The sequence below is a fragment of the Rhinolophus hipposideros genome (genome assembly GCF_964194185.1).
Source record: "Rhinolophus hipposideros genome assembly, chromosome: 6".
In the NCBI taxonomy this organism is placed as follows: domain Eukaryota; kingdom Metazoa; phylum Chordata; class Mammalia; order Chiroptera; family Rhinolophidae; genus Rhinolophus; species Rhinolophus hipposideros.
In genome coordinates this window covers 82996158-83020920 of record NC_138052.1, presented here as the reverse complement: position 1 = coordinate 83020920, position 24763 = coordinate 82996158, and the positions used below count along the sequence as shown (strand labels likewise).

Here is a 24763-nt window from a genome sequence, read left to right as displayed (position 1 = left end):
TAGAAATGTCAAAACACGTTACTACGAAATATCTGGTTCAGGGTCCTGGCAGAAAACAGATGGGACACTCAAGTGGGGTAATTAAGGGAAGTTGAATAAAGGGACTAAGGGCAACAGTGTCGTCAGGATTAAGGAAAATCAATAATGGATGAAGTCTTCAGGACTAATAACCACGGGGAGGCGTAACGACCTTAGACCTACAGGAGTAAGGGGACAGAGTACTAAATCTCAGGGAGAGTGGCTGTAGGTACAGGAAAGAGTCACCTAACAGAGCTGTAGCCTTCAGCACAGTTGACCTGAAGCAACTCTGCAAGAAGCAGCAGGGAAAATAAATACCATGACTCCACTTTCTTTTCAACTGCCAAGTCTTCTCTGGTATCTTTCATTTACTGAACCTAACCAGAAGTCAGGGAACAAGGGAACCCATTGCTATAGGCCATACAGGGCAGACAATTTCCCAGAGCACAGAGCTGGGTGGTAAAGGTGAGGTATCTGGAGAGACTCCTTTTTCTGCTTGTTGGTTCAGTGGCATGAAGAACCCAAAATGATCAGAGAACTGTCTCAAAGTTTCAGTTCAAATGGAACCAAGGTTGTGTTCCCCCAAAGAAACATTACTTCCTTATGGAGTAAGACCTCCAAACTCACCACTCAAAAGTCTCAAGCAAGGGAAGCAAAAATGCCTTCAACGGGCAGCCAATTAGCTCAGTTGGTTAGAGCGCAGTGTTCGTAACACCAAGGTCACCGGTTCAATTCCCAGATGGGCCAGTGAGCTGAGCTCTCCACAACTACATTGAAAATGACTTAGAGCTGATGGGTCCTGGAAGAACAGTTCCTCAATAAAAATTAAAAAAAAAAAACACGCCTTCAATGAGTCAACTGGCCTAGTTCTGTGATGTGAGTCCCACTTCCATACCTTGATGTCTTGACTCATGCATTCTGGCTATGGGGGAGAAAGCACCGTATACTGACAGGTTTAAAGCATATACTGTAGGACAGTACCTAACCTCACAGTGAGGTAACTCCTAGCTGGTCCAGCCTTTAGCAAACCATTAAGTCTATTAAACAAGCTATCTCTAGATGATGAGACACATGCTAAAACAAATGATTTCCGTGTGAGGCAACTGCTGCAATTCCTTCGCTTCTTTTACTGTCAGAGACTATACTGTATGGGATATCAGTGATGGACGAGTCATTCTGTTAAGTCCCTGAATGGTGATGCTGGTAGACATACAATAGGCCAAGAAAGACAAACTGCTGTCCGTTGCATGACAGAAGGCACCTAATGTAATCACTAGGTTAAATGGTAGTAGGTGTCATAATCGTGTTCAGCACTGGCCTCCAGGTCACCCCTGGTACAGGAGGTCCATCTTTTTAAGCTCATACACAGGCTGTCTCTGCTATCATGACTGTTTTATTCATGGGCCTATCGTAGTGGCTGACACCCACAGAATGGGTTACCGAATTTATCTGGTTTGGGAGAGCAACATGCATCGTATATGCTTTCTGCTGGGTATTTGCAAGGGATGTAACTATCAACTCTACACTCATTCTAAGAGTTCTATCCAATTATTCCTGCAACATCTTTGTCACCAATCTTTGATCCTCGTTCCAACTCTTTGACCAGAAGGCTAACCCATTAGCCACTGCTCATGAATCAGTAAAAAAATCTATACCCAAGCCATCTATCTCTTCTTGTACGCAAAATGGGTATTACCCAAAGTTCTGCCCACTGGATTTCCCTCCACTATTGTCTTTCAGTTACCTCTGTCCACTTTCAGCTAATGCCAGTATAGTGGCTCCATCTATCCATAAAGCACTTTTTCCTCTCCCATTAGCTGATAGAAACTCCGCAGAGGCCAACTGAATTAAGGGCGAAACAGTGAGGCAGTAGGAGCACACGCCTGTACATACCCAGTCACGTCATTGGTGTAATGGATCAATATGATCTTCTGAGTTATCAACAGTCAAGATCCTTCAGGATTATGAGAGTAAGTTGATAGCCCTGAAATAAAGCAACTAAAGCATACTGCTGTCCCTGTAAACTAATTTTGATTACTTTGCAGTAAGGATGAGGGGAAAAACTACCAAGCTGGTGGTGGGTACAATTCTAGAGGTTTGCACTTGACCTTTCCAAACCTAATAGCCTTTCCTCCACTGGCCAAGGGACAAATGAAGAAACTCCCCCAGTTTATAAGTACACATATTCTCATTCTACATTCTGGGCATGGGGTAACAGGATGGCAGCCATCATTCCACATACCCACTGATGACTCAGTCCAAGACATCACCTATCATTTGACCTCTAGAAGCTCCCACTCTGACCATGGTAAATGGCCTCAGGTTTCCATGAGGAAGAGTTGAGAAACAATTTAGTGTATACTTGTGGCCATGTTATAACGTTCTTCCAAAAGTAGTAAATTGGCAAGGTGGTTTGAGGGACAAAATACAAGTGTTACTTTTAAATTAGTGGTTTATAGTAACCACTATAAGTACAATACAAATAACTCCATTTTGATGTTAAGGACACTTGCCCTCCTTAGATTATAGCCAATTTCTGACTTCCTTTTGGAGATTTTTTCCTGTCATGTGAGACTAATGTCTAACATTTTCTAGACTGGAATGCTAGAATTTAACCTATGGCATACAGGTCCACGTGATTTCACATAAACACAAACAGCACAGGCAGATCAGATGCAAAAAAGCAAAATAAACCTTCCCCTTACAAGGTGTATCACAAGAGCCCAAAGAAAAATTGAACCACAGAGTGCTCTATCATACGGGCATGTTATGCGGTCATGTGTGTGCATATGCACACACACAGGGTGATGGATTCCTATTAAAAATCTTGCATTAGCTCCTCTTTCACCTTAGGCCAAATATCTACCTTTAAAAAAAGCTTCCACGGCCAGAACATCACATCTGTCCCTCCTTTCCCATCATATTCTATCCTTTGTCAAAAGCAATTTCCCTCCTGATTCCCAACGTTAGCCTAACATCCCAATTGAAAAACAGAACCAGTATCTCCAAGATTAGTATTCTTCCCAAGATTGTGGACTCTTATTTACCTTGGGTTCCTCCTGGACCCCACCCACCATTAGTGAGTGTTCTGAAACCCAATTTACCTTATTTTTGAGAGAAAAACTATCACACCCATTTTACAGATGAGAAATATGAAGTTCAGAAAATAAACTTGAAGGTCACTCGTAAGAAATTTAAAATTCCCACTTATCCACGTTCCTAACTACGCTACACTGACTTTTCTCATCCTGTTTCCAAAAAATTTTTAGAAACATTTTGCAGTTCCGGGGAAAGAAAAAATAGCATTTTGATTGAAGCAGGCATATCATTCCTTTGGAACACTCACCAGTTTTCCACACCAGGAGTTTGTAAGAAGTTTAATGAGGCATGCTGTTTCAACCCTGCTAGTGAGCTGAGTGGCGATCACATCTGTACTTCAGGGTGGTCAGTGCATACTGGTTTATTTAATGGTCTCTACCCTCAACTAACCCTTCATTAGCTGAACCCACAAAAAAGACCTGTGTCTTTGGTGTCAGCCATACCACCCACTTTCCTAACACTCTTTCAAGGGCCCTGGTCTACAGGGTTGACTGTGGCACGACACCAATTTGAGCCTTGACTCATTTTGACTATCCCAAAACACATCAAAATTTCTTTTCTCTGTTGTTGAATTTTGGCCCAAAGTGCTAACAACAAAATGGCTCTTGGCTTTCCAGAGGAAGATAGTACCAGTAAAGAATTTTTAAACTCCTTCGTTCTGGTTGCTGTATTTCTAAATTGCTGTTGCAGATGTTTCTTATTTCCCATTTTAGTTGGGTCTTCCCCAAATCCCTTCTCAGTTCTCAGCTGCACTTCTTGGTTCCAGACCTTGGTCTCTAATCCTCATCTCTTACTAATTCTTAAAACAAAGCTTAAGTATCCCCACCCCACATCTCCACACCCCAAACAAAACTTGAAATTAAATGTGCTCCCATTTTGGCTTTGTGGCTACCTGTACATTTATCAGAGCACACACTAACATTTAGGATACAATGAGATATAAGCTTAGAATCTAGCGAAGAACACACTTTATTCACATTTATATCCCAGCGCAAAGTCAATTAAATGACTCAGACTCAAAACAACTGTGAAAACAAGCCAGGGGTGGCTGCTCTTGTAAGAGTAAAATGCAAGTGGGGAATCTTTAGACCATTAAGATAAAGAACATATTCTGAGCCCATAAAATGTAAGGCAGCCTCGTACAGGCTAGGAGCCAGAAACCTAATTTTCAGCCCTAGTGCCACCAGCTGCCTCCTGTAACCTTGAGATAGACATTATTTCCTTAGCCACAAAAATATTTACTGTTTCAATAGTCTCGAACTGGTCTTTGTTCCCCATCCACTCTTCTATCACAAAAAATGTTAAAAGCAATATAAAATGTCCATGATTATCAGTCTGGACCAAGAAAACAAGGGTTCAAATCCCAACTCCATCATTTACAAGTTACATAACTTTCTCAAATGTAAACAGGTATTGTCTACAATTCAAAGTTATGGGATTAAATGAGACTCGGTATTCAGAATACTCAGGCTCAACAAATGTTAATTACCTCACTGCTTACAAAATTCTCATTTCTCTGTATTGTTTACAGAATCAAATTCCTAAGCAAAGTAACACAAGAGCTTTCAAGTAAGACTCCAAATTAGCAATCTTAGCTCAAATCATATACGCTGTTCTACTACCAGGCACTGTTCAGGACACTTACGCAGAGGTTAAGTAACTTAACATGAACCACATAGCTACCTAAGCATTTGGCTGAGCTGGTACCTCTTGACCACAGCCACCTAATGATTATTCAAAACTCCCCATGCTGATGTGGAATCCTAGCACCAATCTGGGGATTCCTGAAGACCTGTCAAACATTTCTAACAATCCTGATTTGTCAGCTCTGGTCCTACTCCTACTGCCTCGCAGTATCTAATGATGTTTCACAGTACAAAATCAGCACCATTTTGTTACAAAATTCAGATCCACACATTTACTCATGAAACATTTAAGCCTCCTAATATGCAGGAATTATACTAGGTAATGAGGTTACGATAGTAAACAAAACTGTTAGGGACAATAACCCAAATTTAAAACCCTACAGTTATTACTACTGGCCTAATAGGAGCTTTGCACAGGGTGTTACTTAGAGAAGTATTGTTTGTGCCAGAGCCAATGCTGAAGTGAAGGGGAAAAAAAATCTTATGTGATAGGCCATATAGAGCATTTAATAAAACTGGAAATGGGCCAAAGAGAAAGATATAGGAAAACTGGCAGACAATTAAGCGACAAAGGTGATGAATATTAATCATCTTAACTATTCACAACTCTTAAATACCTTCAAGGAACTTCTTTTATTAGTGTGACTATAACAACTTGAATAATTCAAGCCTGCAAATCCTTGTGTGCAAACTGAAAAATGAAGTGCAGCCATTTGCAAAATTTGTTCTGAAATTCTAATTGCTTCACACCGATTTCTGCAGAGACCAATACAATGGTCAAACAAAATGCCAAAAGAGAAAGTATGTCATCCTACCTTTAGAAACATTAAAAAAAATATTAACTATGATTTAAAAACAAGTTTGCAGTATTTTAACCAATGTATCTCAAAGTTGAATTGGTACAAACAAAAAAGCAAAACAAAAACCAACAACTTACAAAAAAGCTAAGACACATACCTAATCTGTAAGGCTTATATTCTTATGTCATGTACCATTTGGCTACTGAAAAATTAGGATTTTAATTTCCAAGTCTTTTTTGAGAAAACAAAATCAATGCAATGCAAACCGGAACATCTAATTAATAAAATTAACAAACCAAAGCAATTTTGTTACATAAATTAACCCATTTATTCTAGGCTAGCAAGGTTTCAATTGTGGAGCTTCTACTGGTCTTTCAATTCCTTCAGTCTTCTGATGGCAGACTTTACTGTGACAGCAGAAGTCGTGCTGGAAAGAAAAACAAATTTGGTTCCGACATAATTAACTATGTTAACATGTGAAATGGCTAATGAGTTTATCTGCCTCATTTTTACATTACAATCTTAACGATGGCATCCTTTAAGATTCCTATCTTCAGGCTCTTGCAGAATTAGATAGGCAGTATCATGCATCTGATTTCTCAGACAACAGAGCATAAAAAAAAAAAAACAAACTTGGAAATACAGTTGCAAGAGGCTGGCCTAAACGTATTAAAAGGCAATGAACAAAAAGTCAGAAGAAACTAATACATTAGAAGATGGTACAATGAATAAGAGTTATCAAGAAAACACCTAAGGCTACACAGAAGACTAAAGTCCATTGTGAAAAGAGCTATGAGAACGACTACGGAAACGTTTACAAGATTCAGGACCTGTCCCTGAAAAGCACCAGCCCAGCCCACCCCACATGGTGGGTACGTGAATGCCCTGGCCCCCGTTTTCCCTTCTAGTCTCATCGAAACCTCCCAAGACGCTTAGACATCCGCTTATATATCCCTAATTCATGTCAACATTTTCCAACGTTTTCCAGTGTTTCCGTTTTAAATGTAAAGATTCTCCAACCACAGCGGCCAGATCGTGTGACATGAAGGTGGTTAGGGCAGAGGCGGCCCGAGCAGCGCCGCGTGCAGCGGCCGAGGCGCCGACAGCCTCCCGGCTCCTTAGACCGTACCACGCCGACCGACCTCTGCTTTTTATGAAAACCTGCAGCGCACGTTGCGGCTCCGTGTCACCTCAGTCCCATTAAGGGGCCTGCACCGTTTCTTGACAATTGTAACTTGGGAAGGGGACCCGCCGCAGACCGCACGCCGGCCGTGCCCGTTCCGGCCCCCGCCGTAGCTGACAACCGGCCGTCCCGCTCGAGTCCGGCAGAAGCGCCGGCGCCCCCCGCCCCGCGCCCCCACGTCCCCGTCCCCACGCCACGGCCCGCGCGTCCCCACGCCCACGACTCACTTGTAGGTCCAGGCGCCGCCGGCCACCGTCTTCATGCAGGAGCCGCAGTGCCAGATGCCCACGGCGCGCCGCTTCATCTTGGTCTGCAAGAGACACGCGCCGTCCGGGACCCGCCCGCCGCCCGCCCGCCCGCAGGACGCCGTGTGCCGCCCGCCCCGCCCGCCCGCCGCGCTCACTTTGCCGCAGAAGGAGCAGGTGTACTTGGCGTGCTGGCTGATTTCGATCTTCTTCACCATTTTCCGGAGGGAGGCGCCGTAACGCGTCCCGTACTTACCGACGATTCCCACCTTCTTGGTGCGTTTGGCCTGTGGGGACACGCCAGCGCCCTGAGGACCCAGCACGGAGACCCTGGGCCCAGCCCGGCGCCGCCGGCGCCTTCTCCCCACCTCCCCAGGCCCCGCCAAGCCGCCCCGCCCCGCGCCCCAGTCCGCGTCCGACAGGAGTGCTGGGGGCACAGAAGCCGAGGACGCAGGGCAGGGCAGGCAAGCAGACACGGCTTAGGGCGAAGGAGCCAAGACAAGAACAGATGCAGGCAGATAAACTTCTAGGCCTCAGCGGGACCCACACTCACCATGTCGCCTCAAAGCAGGCCGGAACCCAGAAAGGAAGTGGGGCAGTGCGCAGGCGCAGTTCAGGCGGACGAGCGGAAGTGGCGACGGTAGGCCAAGCTAGGATCTGAGCTCTATGATCCGGAGGTCTCCTCAAACCTGCGGCCTTCTGCGGAACGTGGCAAGCCGTCTGTCCGCCAGGTTTACCGTGATTCACAAATAGTAGCAACAAGCTATCGTGGAAGCACCTGAACCCATCCACATTATTTTACGCATCTCTCACAAAACCCTGCAAGGCTGGTACTATTTCCTCCATTTTATGGATAAGGAAAAACGCAAGTTTTAAGTGACTTGCCCACTGGCTCTTGGCTTAGAGAAGTGCTGAAATCTTATGATTCCAAGTCGCATTGCTTTCTACGTTATACCTTCTGAAAGCAGCAGGCCTTGTGCAGGGGGCGGGTATGGTGTTGACTAAAAACCAAGGCTCCACTCCAATGTACTATATTAAGATGTTACCAATATGGGAAATTGGGTGAGGCTATACAGGTACTGTCCGTACTATCTCCTCAATTTTTATATAAACCTAAAACTTTTCTACAAAATAAAGTCTATTTTAAACCGCCACCACCTAAAGTCCCCACAAATCACCTCCGAGGGCAAGCCCCACGTGTCCACCTCTGCAGCCCAGGACAGCAGAGCCTGGCACTGCTCTGTCGCGTGGATGCTTGTTGAACGGAGAAATGGCACCTCGCGTGGTACGATGCTGAGATGGGTTTGTAAACGGTTTTATTTGTCTGGGCTTTTCTGCGTTACAAAGTCAATCCCCTTATGTCAGAACTGAAAAAGGCTTTGGAGATAATCCAGCCTATTCTGGAAACTGAGGCCCAGGGAGGTTAAATGACTTGCCCAAGGTCATGCAGACAATAAATGACCAGTGCTCTACTGTATCACAAGATTCAAGCTGTTTCCTCAGTTTCAAAGTAGGTATACACCTTATAAGATTCTTGGGAGGATGAAATAACCTTTGTGTGTAAGTGCCTAGTGGACATTTCTAAACGATTGTTATTGTTATTGAGATGATGATGGTAAGACCTGATTTCAATGTCTCTTGATACCTTTTCAATCTTGTTTCCTCTTCTGCCATACTCAGGGGACTACAACAGATCTACCTTCTACATTTCCTTAATAGTATGCCCGTCTCTTTTCTCAATTTCTTTACCTTGGATAAAATGAACCTATTACAGCCATAGCTACTGCTACCTAAGTTTCCCCCGAGGGAGCAGGATGCCCCAACCACAGGCTTCATGTAGCCTTTGCTTCTTTAGGGTGAAGAATAGCAAGGGGCCCAGGGAGCAAGTCTCTCCTTCCCCAATAGAGAAATACACTGCATTTGGCAGGGGAGGGGGGCTGATTCCTGGAAACCTCTCCGCCAAAACTATACCGTCTCCAGAAAATTATAAATTAAAATAAAAATGTATTCACATTGATGCAAACAAATGGGACTTGTGGAAGGAGGGTTGAGAAACGAGCACTCTAATGTTCCAGTCTTTGCTTCCTGCCAAGCAGTGGTGGCTCACTTGTTCTGGGTGAGTTGTTAAGCACGGCGAGCCCCGCGCTGGGACAGCCCAAGCTGAAGTGAGCTCTCCTGAGCTGGATCTAGAGTCTAGTTCAGATCGTCATTTAGCACATTTACCACATCCCCACCCCGTCTCCTGCATTAATAAGAATGCAATAGACTGGCTGAAAACGAGACACTCTGTAACAGGAGGACATGTTTCACGTTCAAAGCAATTTTGTCAAAACTGAACAATTCTTTTTAAATAGCAAGCTTGAGGGTGTGCACATAGCCCTCTCATGAATCAGCTCTCAGTGGCTTCAGAGAATTGTGCCTCTCATAAAATCTCCATTTGTTTTATCTGTAGGCTAGTAAATCTCCACCCCTATTAGAGAACCATCAGGTGTAGAGATTAACTGTAATGTGTCCCCATAAAAGTCTCAGTGAAAATCTCTATTGAGTCACTCCTGCTCCTCAGAAGTACTCAAAATTCACTTTCACCTTTAGAAAAATAAATACGTTAAAAGTTGGCTGCAGAGAAGAGTTCTTTTAGCTGTTGAGTCAATCAGTTCTCTTGGGGCCACATGGAGCATCATATTCTTGAAGGAAATCTAAGGTGCCAGCATCATTGTGAATTCATGTCATGCTGGAGACAGAAAGGACTTATTCTGGAGACCCAGGCTCCATGTTGTTCCTTCACTTCCTGCCTGAAGGGCTCTTGCTTGCCCTTCACTGAAGTGCCTGGTGGCCACAGAAGAGCAAAGTCTACACAGAACTGTCAAGAGCCTTTTGTCCAAGCTCCACAGGGAAGAGCTGACTCAGCAAGAGGGGGGACAATGTTTGCCAAGACCAAGACCTGGACACCTAGAAAGTATCAGGTGTCTGAAATGAATTCAACATGAGGATTCTTTTCTTTCTCACTTCTTGCCACAGATTTACTTTAAATGCATTCTAGTTCTTTTTTTAAATGGAGATTTCACAGAGCATTGACACAGGTAATGCAGCCATCAGGATGGGAGTTACTCTGCAACTCTTAAAAGAGATAAGATAGCTCGATATGAAACAATGGCCAAATAGTGTATGTGAAATAAGCCATTTTCAGTATGAAGAGTTTGATACAATTTTTGTAAAAACAAATTCTATGTAAAGTCCTCACTTAACATCATTGATTGTTTCTGTGATTTTAAGTGAAAAGATGTATAAGGACACCAATTTTACCATAGGCTAATTGATATAAACAAGACTGAAATTCTTATGGCACCTCATCAACAATGTAATGAAGATGTTGAATGAAGCGATGTTTATTCAAGGACCTGTTGTATGTTTCTTTATAATTGTACGCATGGGGAATGTATTACCAATGGCTCCATCCCAAATTGTTTATATGGGTTACCTCTAGGAAGAAGGGCCACATGTAGGAGGGATGAGAATGTAAGACTTTCATTTTTTATTTATACATTTCTAGGTTAATTTTTACCTCAAATTTATAACAGTGAAAAGGCACTGCAGAGCAGTATGTGAAGGGAAATTCTTTTCAATAAGTGGTGCTGAGATAACTGCATATTCATATGGAAAAAAAAATTAACCTTGACCTTACCCATGTACAAAAATAACCTCCAGGTGGAATGTAGATATAAACATTAGAAGCACAACAATAAAGCTTCTTGAAGATATTACATTCATAACCTTGGGGTCATGATTATACAGGTGTTTATTCTGTAATATTTTGTAAAGCTCTAAATTTATGTACTTTTTATGTATTATATTTCATCCCCAAAAAGAGGGATTAAGAACAGAGAGGAGTACCTGGTACTCAATAAAATCTGTTTAATGGGTTGGGGGGGAATGTGGCAGAGTCTTACAAAATCAAGTAACTGTTGGCTGTCATAATACCCAAAAGACTGTCCATCACAGGCCTCTCAATGATTTCCACTATGATTAGGCATCAATTCCTTTGCTGACCCCCACACAACCCTCCGCATCAATTCCAGACCCCCGCAGGAAAACGCACAACCAAAATAAAGCATAAGTATGAGAGACTACTCCAATGAAAATCCCTTTAAGCTTCCAAGCCATGTTTTACCTTATAATCTTGAACTTGGTAAGAAGTGAAACCATGGGGTAAAAAATAAGGTTAGACGTCTTTTTATCCTCTTTTCAGTTTAAATTTCACCTAAACAGAGCTTCAGAAAGCATCAAGGTTCAATAGACAAGAATGCACAGAGAAGGCAAAACTTAGCCAGCGGTGAGGGGCCGCCGGCACCTCCAGCTCTGATTCTCAGCTCTTCCTCTGACCTAGAAAAAGGCTTGTGCGAAGCCAAGAAGACACAATTAATTCAAGCACAAGTGGATCAAAGCTAACAGCATCTTCCTTACGCTGGCCCCGGGACAGAAATTAACCAGGGTCACTCAAGGTACAAGACTCCACTTAATGACCCTGGTAAGGGGAAGCAGACAGTGTGAGTGGACCTGGGGGGACTTTTAGTAAAAAATTATCCACTTTATGGGGATAATTGATGACAGGGACAGGAGTAGAATGAGATGGGTTCAAATTGTCTTCATTCTAACTGACATTTCCAGAAAACATGCTGGCTGCTGGGGTGTATACGTCTGGATCGAGCTGCCAAGTACAGGAGGAAAAGGAGTTAGTGTGGAAATCCTTCCTTAAACCCAAAGGTATGCACTCTCTATATAAATAAATCCAAGTGTCTTTTACTGAATTACAGAAGCGGCCGGATGGCTCTCTATAAATTTCAGAGGTACATTTCAGACGGTATAGTTGAAAATATATAGGCTACAAGGTATAAATAAAATTTACTTTGGAGGACCTCAGGGACATCTCAGAGAAGTTTTTCTCCAGAGCAGCTGAAACTGAGGTTCAATTAGAGGACTCAGATGCAGGCTCAACAGGCCACATTTACTAAAACCACAGAGGAATAAATAGTGGTTTCAAATACAAGCACCAAATTGCAAGAACAAAGGGCAAACCCTCCAACGACAGGCACTGATCTGGCATCTTGCAGTATCACAAGGGCCACTCTGTATGTCGGGCTCCGAGGTGAATACAGCCAGGATTTGTTCATTTAACCACGATCAGTGAGTGTCCTAAGCAACAATGGGTATGTGTGTTTCAAAATCACCTACACACTTCCCTTTTACTTTCAAAGCAAACCCATTGATCTATAAATAGGTCACAGAGCGCCTAGCTACATTCCTGGAGTAAGGGGGAACTATTAATAGAAGTAAGCAATGAGATCATAGCTCCTTCTCTAAGCCATTTAAAGAACCTGACCAAGCTCCAGTGGAAAAGCTGTACCCAAACGTCTCTGGACACCCTGAGGGGGGTTGAGTGAGTAGCAGGTAAGCGTCTATTAGTGTCAAATACACACTGGATTTTGAAGTATGAAAAAAAAATAATGTAGTTCCTCAGTGACTTTTTAGTAGCGATTATACATTGAAAAGACAATGTTTTGAATATATTGGGTTAAATATTACTTATTTGATCCCTCTTTATCTTTAAAAATAATTTACTAGAAAAATAAAATCACATATGGGGCTTATGTTACCGGACAGTGCTGCTGCAAACCAGGGGTTAGCCAACTGTGGTCTGCAGGCCAAACCCTGCCCACCGCCTGTTTTTGTATGGTCTGAGAGTTAAGTATGCGTTTTACATTTTTAAATGATTGAAAATAAATCAAAAGAATAATAATTTGTGACATGTAGAAATTATATGAAATTCCAATTTCAGTGTCCATAACGGAATGTTATTGGAAAAGAGCTGTAATCATTTGTTTCCGGATTATCTGTGGTTGACCTGGCATAACAGCAGCAGAGTTGAGTCGTTCTAACAGAGCTGTCCTGGCCCTTAAAGCCAAAAGTTTTACTATCTGGCTATGCACAGAAAAAGAAACCCCTGCTCTAAACCCTTACTTTTTAATTTTTCTTCTTAGAATATGTAACTAACTATGGCCTCTCTCATGATATGATAACCTCTGCAAAGGAGCATACTTGTTCTCGTGTGTTTGGCGAGTTACTGCCAGCACCTAGAACAGTGCCTGGTACATAAATATTTGTTAAAAGTCCCTATTTCGGGGAAGCATCTCATTATTTAAAGAACACGAATTACTACTACTACAACCTACTGTCTGCTAATAAAGACCCAAGCAAACCCACATGTAATGAGGTTGGAAAGGAAATGCTGATCCTTGGCCTGGTCACTTGCTACGGATGGAGACAGAGACCAGCACCCCTGTCATGCCAAGAGGAGCACAGGCTTTATAAACAAAATGTCTTCGTTTATTTTAATGAATTCCGTGATTTTCAAATGCTTTTTTTTGCCCCTCTTACAGGGGAGAGGTAAAGCTGTCCCAGTTATCAAAAAATTCAAATCTCCTTTTCTTCAGTGGACTGCCTGTCAGTGTGCTTTCGTCCAGCGGGTCTCCTGGGTCCTGGGGACTATGTCCTGATGACCCTGAAGCACTTCCAGGGTCAAAGAACTCTGCTGCCTCAAGGAACTCCTTGTCGTTTCCATCTTCCTCAAAGGACTTCTGGAATAGGTCATAGATCGCCTGCTGCTTTGGGTCCTTCATCAGAGAAAGAAAAGGAAAGATAAAAGAATCCAGGTTCCAACACTGACTTCCTGCCACTGTGGCTGTTGAGAGAACACACAGGTGAGGGAAGGGACTGCACATTTCACGCCATCAGCTGCTGTATGATGGTGTGAGCAAGCCAGCTCAGTAAACTACTCATCACTAAAGCAACCTTACTGTCTTAGTGTCTGATCTCTTCTCTCCTGCACTTTGGGTAAAGAAAAAAGAGACCGAAGAGATTATCCTTTCAGATGGAAGTGATACTGAAGACCATTAAGGTCCGCCCCACGCCATCCACATGTCCTCCTCTAGTGTCTTCTCTTCTCATCACCTTCTGAACAACTGCAAGGTCCAGGAAATGCCACCACGCAAGGCAGCCTATTCCAAGTAGAAATAACTGTTAATGTGTATTTGATTATGATGATGGTAACTCCATGTGCTAATTTGGGCCAGGCATAATTAATGGAAGCAAATTCAAAAATCAGATTAGCATTTCACTTCCTCTATCAGAAGGCAGGATATCTTAGTGAGACATAACCTCTTTTGCTTTTGTCTCCTACACAGGAGGCAACATTTTCTTTTTCTAGTAGTTCATGAAATTTTCAGCCCTATTTTAATAAAAAAAAATTGACATAATTATTAGTCACAATAAATATTGATCAACTCCACTTATATTATCCTGCACCTGAAATTCAGAGTAACTGAGGGTAAGGCCAGTATGAATTAATGAATTTCTATTTGTAACTAAGTAAACGCATAAACTCATTATCAGTAGCTGAGAATCCTTTAAAAATAAGGCTTTTTCTTTTTACAGGTCATATAATAACAAAGGCTCTGTTAAATATTTACCATTCAACTGAATTCAACTCTCCATTTAAACCCATAATCTCCGAGTCTTAGTCATCCTAATAATTACATTCGGAAGAAAGGATCTAGCTGCTAAGTAAATGTAAATGAAAGATCGATTCTCAGACTCCTAAATCTTAGTGTCACCTATAAGATTTTGTTGATTGAACTCAGCCTCTGATGCTTGGCAATTCCACAGGAAAGACTCGGCACTTCGGCTTTCTGACAAGCAATCCTAGGGCCCCTTTCTGTGTGAGGCTCAGACCTCTGTCTAACCTCTCTTGTTAGAAAAGATTCCCCCTCAGGAGTGGGCCTCCAGCAGGCAGTACCTCCCGGGTCCTCACCTTCCACGTCAATCACCTGAGCAGGTGAAAGACAAGGCTTTGGAAGTCTTTGTGCCTCTTGCTTCTCTCCAGTGAGTGACATTGAAACGGAGAAGAAAGAGGCTGTGGCAGCAATTGGGCCGGAGTGCTAGGCCACGGCAGGCTTCCTCTCTGGAGGCCAACAAACTTCCTCTCAGCACCTCTGACAAGGCCCAGCTGGCCATGGAAGGATGCTCGCTGGCCTCTTACTCTCCTTGATAATAAGAAGGAATGCTGGGCCGAGTTGGGAAGCTGTCTACCTTGGGATGGCTTCACGAGGCCCGTAACTGTGGGCAAGTCTCACTGTTCTGCATGTCTCAGTTCACCCTTCTATAAAAATGGCAGGCACTGAGAATAAAATGCACCAACAAGAGGGGAATATATGTTATAAAAAAGCAATACCTGATTTTGAACATTCCTTATTCTGTGCTGGGGACATGTCCCCAGGGCCGCCCTACTGTGTGGTACTGCTATGTACTTTCTGCAACAATTCAACAGTTGCCACGGGGTGTTTTCTGTCAGTTCCTAATGGCCTGATGGAAGAGGCAGCATTTGGAACCCTAGTTTTATGAGAATCTCTGAGGGAAGGTCAGAAGTAGGAGTTGTTGGGGGTGGCCGGTTAGCTCAGTTGGTTAGAGCGTGGTGCTGATAAGACCAAGGTTGCCAATTTGATCCCTGCATGGGCCACTGTGAGCTGTGTTCTCTTTAAAAAACACAAAGTAGGAGTTGTCAGCGCCATCACTTCTCCATAAGGACGCACAATGGATTGAACTGAGAATGCTGCAGTCTCCGGAGCAGGACGAGGCCCCCAGGAGTGATTCATATCTTCCCACTCAGGACCCATGGGCTGGGTGGGCAGCCTAATGCCTCCCTGTGCCCCAGTGGCGAGGAGACATGTGCTGCTGTTACCTTGTATACGTAATCAGTGGTTTCTGTCATTTCTGAAAAATTGCTCTCGGAAACCCCGGCTTCACCCAGAACTTTCATCTTCTCTTGAATCAGGGGCCTGGTGGAAAGAAATGAGCTGCAGTGAATCCAACCTGCACAGAAACAGCAGACTGATGAAAATGAGACCACCCTCCCTGTTCTTGGGTCGGAGGGCTGCGACACAGTGTTTCCAATCTTTGTACCCTCAAGGCACAGCACCCATCCTGAAATAGCTCCCTCCTCTCAATGGTAAGCCACCCCACTTAGGGCTCAGATCATCAGGTTCAGAATACATTATGAGGGAAGATGTGTAGGAAATAAATGTTGCCTCATTACAACTAAATCTTGAACTTGGTGTTGTTTTGAGATGCCCCACTAACCAGTCCACTAAACCAACCCTGGGCAGTAGGGGCGACCTGCACACCCTGCATGGTAAGACCCCTCAGTCACAAGGCTGGAAACAGATGAGTAGTGGAAACTGAGATAATCAGGACACTTAGTATCAGGAAGGGGGAAATGGGGATGGGAAGGAGCATTTTGGGATTTTTTGCTTAGATAACAGACATGAACCCCCAGCTCTGTTAACGAAGCACGACATGGCCCAGAGTGAGCCACTTTCTCCTGATGGCCCAGCAGCTATAAGATGGCCTTATCACACCAACGCGCAACATAAAGGGGCAAAGGGGGCTGTCACCTGTCTCAACATGCCTTCACGGCTCGGAACAGAGTGTTCTACAAATGCCATCTACACTTCATCACAGCCATTTCTCCTCCCTTGTCTCAAGACAGTGGGAAAGGAGCCACAGTCCCTATTCCTACAAGATTGGCTCATGCACCATGCAAGTCAGCAGTGAATGCTGTGAAGGAGCCAAACATGGTCATGATGAAAGTGGGAACGTGGGAGGGCATTCCTAACAGATGTTCTGTGGGGATCCCTGAAGCCTGTTGCAAAAAGCAGAAGCAGTGAGAGAGCAAAGGAAATACATCATCTGTGTCAAGCCTTGCTCGACCCCAAGTGCCGGGCCAGTGGCCGGCCATACCAAATGTAGTCGTCAGCCGTGCCTCTCGCCACGAGGTAGTGAATGCCCACGGAGCTCAACTGTCCAATGCGATGCACCCGGTCCTCAGCCTGCATCAGCACCTGTGAGGCCCGGGGATCAGGTTCTTTGTAGGGCAAGGCCTGAGGCCGCTCAGCCCAGCGCAGCAGGCAGCCCCTTGCCCCGAAGCCCCACCACAACCCTTCTTCCTCAGAGGACTTCACTGCCGTGCCATGTGGTGGCGGACCCATGAGCCTCTCCCTACAAACGACCTGCCATCTGACAAAAGACAGAACCAAGCAAAACACTGGTCAGGGAATTAAATCTGCAGCTGGATAGCTGGGGGTGACCTTTCTGTGTCGGGCACGGTTCTAGGTGCTGCAAAGGGGACGCGAGCTTTGCTTCTGCCATCAGGCTGGGAAGAAGGGCAAACCAAGGAAACGTGGCACACGTCCATTCTTCCTCTCCATGAACTCAAAACAATTATCTCCCAGCTAACCAAACATATTAGGAGGTAGGGTAGTTTTTGATATGGTGGACGCCTACCACCAGGAGCACTGTCTCCATTATAAAATGCCCTCCACCTGGAAATCCACCCATCATTAAAGCAAACACCTATGTGTGGCCAACAACAGCAACACTATGTGAGAACATGCGAGGGGAAATAAATTCTTTCTGGAGCTCAGGAGAAAACGTAATGAGTGCAAACAAACGTCTTCCACATGCTGTCCCAGTTCTCCGCTGATCAGAGAAGGCCAGTGGCACAATGATCGTGTTCAGGGAACACCCACAGCCGTCGCCCTGTTGTGGCCCCTGTGGCCAAGGCAGCTCACAGGGATGGTTAATAAAGGGGGTACAGGGCGGAAAGCCAGAGGGCTGGGCTGTGGCCTGGAGCTGCCACGAGCTCCCCTTTGGTGACATATATGCACCTGAGCTGTCTGTGCTCCAAATGCCTCATAGAGAGGTGACTTCTATGATTCCTCCTAAGACTTCAGTATTCTCATTCAGTTTTCAGGCGGAGTCATCCTACTACTCAGGGTTGCTGTGGATACCTAACAGCTAACCAACAGATGTGCACGTCTTCACTTAAAAGAGGTTGGTGGAAAGCATAAACATGTTTACGAGGGCTAATGGAAACAGACAGGAGATGAGACTGGCAGCAGGGACAGCTCACAGAGCCCTGTCTTCCCCACTGACACCAGCTCCGTCCTCCCCATGGCCATGCGTCCCATACCCCTGGGTTCCAGAACAGCTCGGCGAACACCACCAGGTTGGCCGAGGAGAAGGTGAGGCCCATGTTGGCAGCGGTGATGGACAGCACGGCCACGGCGTGCCTCTCGGACAGCTGGAACTGCTGGCACAGACTCTCTCGGTCTGCCGAGGAGGTGGAGCCATCGATGCGGATATACTGCACCTTCTGCGGGACACGGGAGGGAAGTGAGGCGGGCTGCGTGGTGCCCGGGGCAGGACCGCAAAGCCGGCTGGAGCATCAGCCTGGTTACTTGGTCTAGTCTTGTCTTTCCTTGTCTTTTGAATTGAAATTTGTATTGAGATAATTGCAGATTCCCAAGTAGCTTAGGCAATAACACAGAGCGATTCCTTGTACATTTTGCCCAGTTTCCCCCAATGGTTAATATTCTGTAAAACGGTAGTATAATATCACGACCAGGATACTGACTTTGATACAAGCCACGGACCTTCCTCAGATTTCCCGTTACTTAAACTCGTGTGTGTGTGTTCTACACAATTTTCTCACCAGTGTGGGTTTTCATGGATCTGCCCTCACAGTCAGGATACTGAACAGTTCTAACACTACCAGGATCCTCTGTGGTCCTGGTGACCATGTCCAGGCCCTACTACTCCATCCTACATTTCTAAAATGTCTCATTTCAAAAATGTTATATAAATGGAGTTATACAGTGTGTACACCTGGATAGGGGACATATAGGTGTTTGTTGTTTTTTTCCCTGTACTCTTCTGTATTTTTGAAACATTACATAAAAAATGACGGAAGACAAAGGTAATTTATGGTCCGAAATTTAACCAAAAAATTAAAAAGGGGGTGAAAATATGATGTGTTTAGTTTTAATGAACATCCCAGGAAATCCCTCCAGCTATTTTTCACTCAATTTAATGAGGATCATAAAACTCTGTATTGAAGTTGGCACATGGCCACGTATAATGAATAAAACCACCTTGATGGTAATAAGGAAGAACAAAAGGAAGAAAGAGGAGAGGACTGTCACACAAATACTTGTCTCCACCAAGGAGAACAATTTCTGTTACCTCTTTTCTTGTCAATTTTCTAATTATTTACACAGAATGATGGGGGACCCACTGGGAGATGTTCCCAAAGCAAGATTTCTGGGATATCCATACAGAGCATGGAGGAAGTTAAATGACACTGCTGGGAAGATATTTTGACCGCACTGTGGTACTATAAGCAAGAAGAATTCTTCAGGAAGTCTTTAGCAATGCTTCCGGAAACCATCAGGAGTGCCGATCACTCCTTTGCTGATGTGACCTCAGACTACTCAGAACAACTTAGTAGCCGACACACAAACAATAAATGCATCCTGTGTGAAATTTCAAAGGGAGCTTACCTTTCTCTCAAGCTCCTTGGTAATTGCATCCAGAACCATCTTATGGTGGGCAAACACTAGAAACTTCTCTTTTCCACTTTCCAGCAGGTCCAGGATATATTCACTGCATTTGACAATGAGAACACAGTAAGTTAAACCTAATACTCATCCAGTTTAGGTTAATTACTGAAAAGTGACTGTATCTGTAGCAGACACCTTCAGGGTACCTGTCTTCCCTGGCCCATTCGGTCCCTTCTCTGAGAGCGCACCTCTCCCCCTTTCCCTCCTGCCAGGTCACTTGAATAAAAGAAGCAAAGTTAGGAGCTGTGGGGAAGCAAGCTATATTTTGCCAGGTGCAGAAGGAGTACTTCCATACTTTTTAGTCATCTCTCATACACAAATAAATTGAAGTATCTGCATGTTTTATGTGTCTTTGATCTGTTACTGAAACATTCTTATTACCTGGGATCATAGAAGATAATTAACAGTTAGCACCTTGCTTGCCACTATTTTTATAATGAGTTTTCAATTCAAATTGAAATGTCTATAGATCTGAAAATGCCAAGGCAGGGGATTTAGGGATTCTTGACAGTAATCGAATTTCTTCAGGAATCATACCGAAGAGATGGTCTGGGAAAGCTGTCCAGCTCCTGCCCACATCTGGGCCAGCAGTTAAGTCAGCAGTAAGTGAATTCTTTCCCGAGGCAAAGGAATATGGGGTGAAGCACCTAATTGGCTTGGTCTTCATTCTCCCTTTAATTTACTTCTCTCTAATACCTACTGTTCTATTGTTGTTGTTGTTGTTGTTTGACTTCCTGCCCCTTACCTTACCTGGGGACTGCAGGGGGGAGAGTTACCCAGTCAGCATACCCTGGAAGCTTCCCCGGGACAAGTGCCCTGCAGAGGGTTCACAGTCCCAGTGCAGCTCACCGTTCCTGCAGGGTGGTGGGAAGGTGGCGGGAAGGTGAGCTTCCGAGGATACAAGGAGCATTTGCTCCACCAGAGGCCATCCCCACACATAGTCGTATCTGGGCAGAGAACAGACACTGCCCTCCTCGGAGAAGGACACGTGTCAAAGGCTTCCTGTTACAGTGGACTGTCCTCTACACATATAAGAATTATTTTCAAACAACACTATGGCCAACCAGGGTATGGATTTGAGTTTAATTTGTGAACTACATAGACTCTAATTAGCTTGAGACATAAAGTTTGCCATGATCTAAGCAAAAATGTTGATTGCTACCACATTAACAAGTCGGGAGGCCATGGAGGCCATGAAATCCACGCGGCCAACTCAGTCACCAGAGGCCCCCATTTTCTTAATGGCTCTCTCCCCTTTACAGCTTAGACATGGCTTTACTGCTCTGCCCTTCCCTGCGTCCCTAAGTTACCAGGCTAAAAGTATTTGCCTAACCACAATAACCCTGGCTTTCCTATTGAAAGATGTCCCTTAAAATGAAAACAAACAATAGCAATAAAGGGAAGAAAAACAACCAGCAGAGGAAACTGTGGTTTTAAGAATTATAATCTAATTTCCACCTCCTAGCTGTGTGACTGTGAGGTCCAGAGATTTTCATGAGATTTACTGTTTCTGCACTTAAAAAACTGTGCCAACATGACTCATTCTACTGATTTCACAAAGAGGCTGTAAATGTGAAATGAGTTAACAGATGTCAAAATTGTTGGAACGATAAAGCACTATATAATTTATAATGGAATTGTGAAACAGTATGTGTGAGGTGTGCTATGGAATGAATGCTTGTGTCAAAATATTCCTAACTGGGATGGTATGGAAAGGTAGAGCCTATGGCAGGTGATGGAGTTAGGGGTCTTCTCCTAAAAGAGACCCCAAGAGAGCACCCATGTGAGGACACAGTGAGAAGAAGACTGTCTGTGAGCCAGGAAGAGAACCCTCAGCAGACTCTGAATCTGTTGGCGCCTTGAAGTTGGATTTCCCCGCCTCCAGAGCTGTGAGAAACAAACGTCTGTTGTTTAAGCTACCCAGTCTATCAGTCTGGAATTTTTGTTATGGCAGCTTGAACGGACTAAGACAAGGCATTACACACGTTTATTTATGAGGTGGCAAAATGATTGGATTTGTAATTTCTAAGAGACATGGTCGGTTCTGGGCCTGGGACTCAATAAACCCTGAGTTTTGTAGGTCACACACTGAGCGAGGGAGGGGAAGGACCGACACCCCTGCCATCTGTTATTCGGCAGCATATGAGAAATGGGTCGGTGGGGACAATTCAGATTCGTTTCTGAGAGATAAGTTTCCAGACCATAAAAACCACATCTGGAGTTCATTAGTCTCATAACAGTACCATAAATGAAAAGGGCAGTGCCCAGAGGGTGAAGGAGAGCTGGCCAACATTCAGCAGCCTTTGTGGAGAATCTTAGATTTGAATACTGCAGAGAACTCACTCTCTTACCACATTTAGGGGCACAGAGGGAGAGGGGTGAGGCTGGGAGACATGGAGACTGAGTGAGAGGGTGGGGTAGGCTGTGTCTCCACTTGTCCACAGATCTTGGTCCCCACAGCCAACCTGGCACCGCTCAACCCACACCAAATCCATTCTCGTTGTAATTTAATCACTTGGGCCATTATCCTGCCAGTATCTCCCATGAATGTTAAACAAAAAAGTCAAGCAAACTGCACATCATGAGAATTGGCTCAAGTTTCTAAGAACCACAGGGATACTTGAACATGAGTGGGTTTTTCTTTCTTTAAGAAAGGCAGGCAATTGAGATTTTATTTTTCCAGTCAGTGAATAATTCTAAGAATAGAAATTACTTCAGCTTTAGTTTATAAGGTGGAAGGAGAATTAGGCGTAACAATGTCCCCTTGCTCATATCTTTGGAACAAACTTTGAAGTTCTTCTTTCTCCGTAGGTGAATAATGGCTGAAACACCGTATCTTTGGAGAAGACCAAAGAATCACCCAAGGCAGCTTCTCGGTCTTTCATGAAAGCCCTAATTTTTTTCCTACAGGCAAGTGAGCACAGTTCCCCCAGTAAGAGGAAAACTCCCCCTTAGTGTTTGGGTCACCCCACCTTCCTCACATATGGCAGCAGCTCCAGGACATTTGGGTTAAGACAGAATCTCACAGGGACCCCAGGCACATCCTGGCGGCACTGCGGTGACAAGCCCACTCATGCCTGTGGGTGACGAGGCTGTGATATCCTAAACCTTATACATTTAAAGTAGCTGTAACTGGAATCTGATCATTTCTTACCGAGCGGTAAAACCATTCTGGCCGACTAAGATACAGGTGTTTCTTTCAAAGACGAAAGAGACAGACAGACAGACAGACAGACACTTGGTGACTACTTACATGACGGATGGGATTTTAGCTTCGGCTGTTCTGTTGAAGAACAGAAGGAGGGCTTCTCTCTGCTGTCCTTTCTGTGGAAAGAGAAGTCGAGAGTTTCAAGTCTCCTACTCTGAGAACTGTGTGCTAAGATGACATAATTATGGCCGCTATGAGCTTTATAAATCCTAACACCAATCACCGGAGCCAGGAGACCCTGACTTAGGCACTTACTTTAGCCAAGCCACAGTAACTGCCTGAACTCTGGATTTGCCATGGGACACATGGCATAATAGTTACTCTGTCAGCCACTGAGAACTGTTGTGAGAATACAATGAGGCAAGGATCATGAAAGTTCTTTGGAAAGGCATTTCAGGTAGGGTTCACCATATACACCTAGCTCACGTGATCAGCTGAAATGCAGCCTTGCTAAGGATACCTATTTACTATATCCTGGGGACAACTTACACATGACACTAGCCCAACGTGTGTTTGCCTCCCCCTGTTCTTCTGCCAACTTGTGTCCATACCCAACTGACCAAACTCACCTCCATCGAAGACTTGCTGAATCAGTTCCTACTGACTCCAACTAGTTTATTCTAGCATCATCTCAAAACCATCACTCGCGGTTTCTGGCCTGTTTCCCACATAAGGTAAGTGACTTCTCAGAAGAAATCATGTTTTCTCTATAGTTTGCATCTAAATAAATCCTAATAAAGAACGCTAACACAGGAGATGCTCAGACAGTTTCATAATGAGGTACATTTACTATCACCCTGGGCTCCCAGAGATAAAAGATACTCTCGTTCCCATTGGTGGGGCACCATCTCCTTCCACTAGCAGGCATGGGTTTACAGAGGCCCCCATCTTCTCGTGCCGGGGCCTATGAGGCCAGTGACTGACACGACAGCCTCCTCATGAAACAAAGAAGTGAACCCACAGCAATAACATCTGTGGTCCAGAACTCCTTATTCCTGGGCCCTTACTAACTCAGGAAAGCAGACACAGCCAGATGGTACCTTAAATTATTGATACCACAGATGGTGGAAAATGCTGCCTAGTCAAAAGAGCTTCTTGGCTTTAGACAGCATCTTTCCTTAGGTCTTGAGATGAGAAGGAAGGAAGATACCCAGGAACCACAGGAATCCGTGGGGGCACTGACCCCTTTCACTTCTACATGTATCATGGCAGCAGAGGCCACTGCTCCTCTTGTGTGGTGACAGTAGTCCAGCTTAACAACTTAAACTTCCTGGGAACTCATATTGAAGATGCAACTCCCTGGAAGTGCATCTGAACTTCTCAGTCACAGACCAGTTAAGACGGATGAGGCTCTGGACACACAAACTTCATGAAGTCCGTTCATGTATCCTCACAGGGTCCCCTGCAGCAGGTTAGGCCCTCTAACCTAATGTAGTCCCTAGTAGGATATGCTGAAGGGACAAGCCAGGGTCCTTGTGAGGACCTCACCCGCAGTAGGTGCAGTCTGCCTCAAGCAGACGGCACCTCAGGCACCCTCCGTCTATAATTTTCCTGCTGTGCCCTTGGGAGCCTGTTGTTACTCTTGTCATCCCTCCCACCCACATTCACTCACTCCCCACTTGCTAATAAGAAAGGGAGAGGGCAGAGCAAACAGAAGGAGAGACATGGTGAAAGGCACTTTCGGAAACCTTGCCCCAAGATTTACCACAGAGCTGAGGCGAGTGTGAGAAAACAAACACCTTTACTGCACACGGTGGCCCCCATGGCTGACCTTTTTGGGAATCGTTTGTCAATGTGTGCCAAAGACTTCAAAATATGCCCAACTCTACGATCCAGCAACATACTCCTTAAAATTTATCCTCACGGTACCGTCGGATGCATGCAAGTTCACAGGTAAGCCACTTTTCCAGGGTGGTACGACTTAGAATAGTGAACAACGGAATTAATTTAAATGCCCCAGTAAAAATGGCCAGCAAAATTATAATACAGTCACGTGAGAACACACTATGCACTGTTTAAATATTATGTTTTAAAAGAACATTTAACAACATGGAA

At 44.5% G+C, this 24763-nt stretch overlaps 2 protein-coding genes across 4 annotated transcripts in view; both read right to left on the bottom strand.

Annotated features, from left to right (window-relative positions):
* Nucleotides 1–5377: 5377 nt before the first annotated feature.
* Nucleotides 5378–7585, bottom strand: RPL37A (ribosomal protein L37a). The gene is made up of 4 exons (XM_081051934.1): nt 7545–7585; nt 7150–7278; nt 6974–7056; nt 5378–5990 (listed from the first exon to the last, which is right to left on the bottom strand). The coding sequence occupies exons 1-4, from the start codon at nt 7545–7547 to the stop codon at nt 5927–5929; spliced, it is 279 nt and encodes a 92-aa protein (XP_080908060.1). The 5' UTR covers nt 7548–7585; the 3' UTR covers nt 5378–5926.
* A 5722-nt stretch (nt 7586–13307) lies between these two features.
* The window catches only part of SMARCAL1 (SNF2 related chromatin remodeling annealing helicase 1), a 50386-nt gene continuing 38930 nt past the window's right edge, over nt 13308–24763 (bottom strand). For all 3 annotated transcript variants that reach the window (XM_081052217.1, XM_081052215.1, XM_081052216.1), the window contains exons 12-17: nt 22754–22824; nt 19441–19543; nt 18072–18254; nt 16841–16941; nt 15783–15879; nt 13308–13659 (exon numbers count right to left, since the gene is read on the bottom strand). In XM_081052217.1, coding sequence (XP_080908343.1) covers nt 13420–13659; nt 15783–15879; nt 16841–16941; nt 18072–18254; nt 19441–19543; nt 22754–22824 — 795 coding nt within the window. In that variant the 3' untranslated portion in view covers nt 13308–13419. The remainder of the gene's footprint in view (nt 13660–15782; nt 15880–16840; nt 16942–18071; nt 18255–19440; nt 19544–22753; nt 22825–24763) is intronic.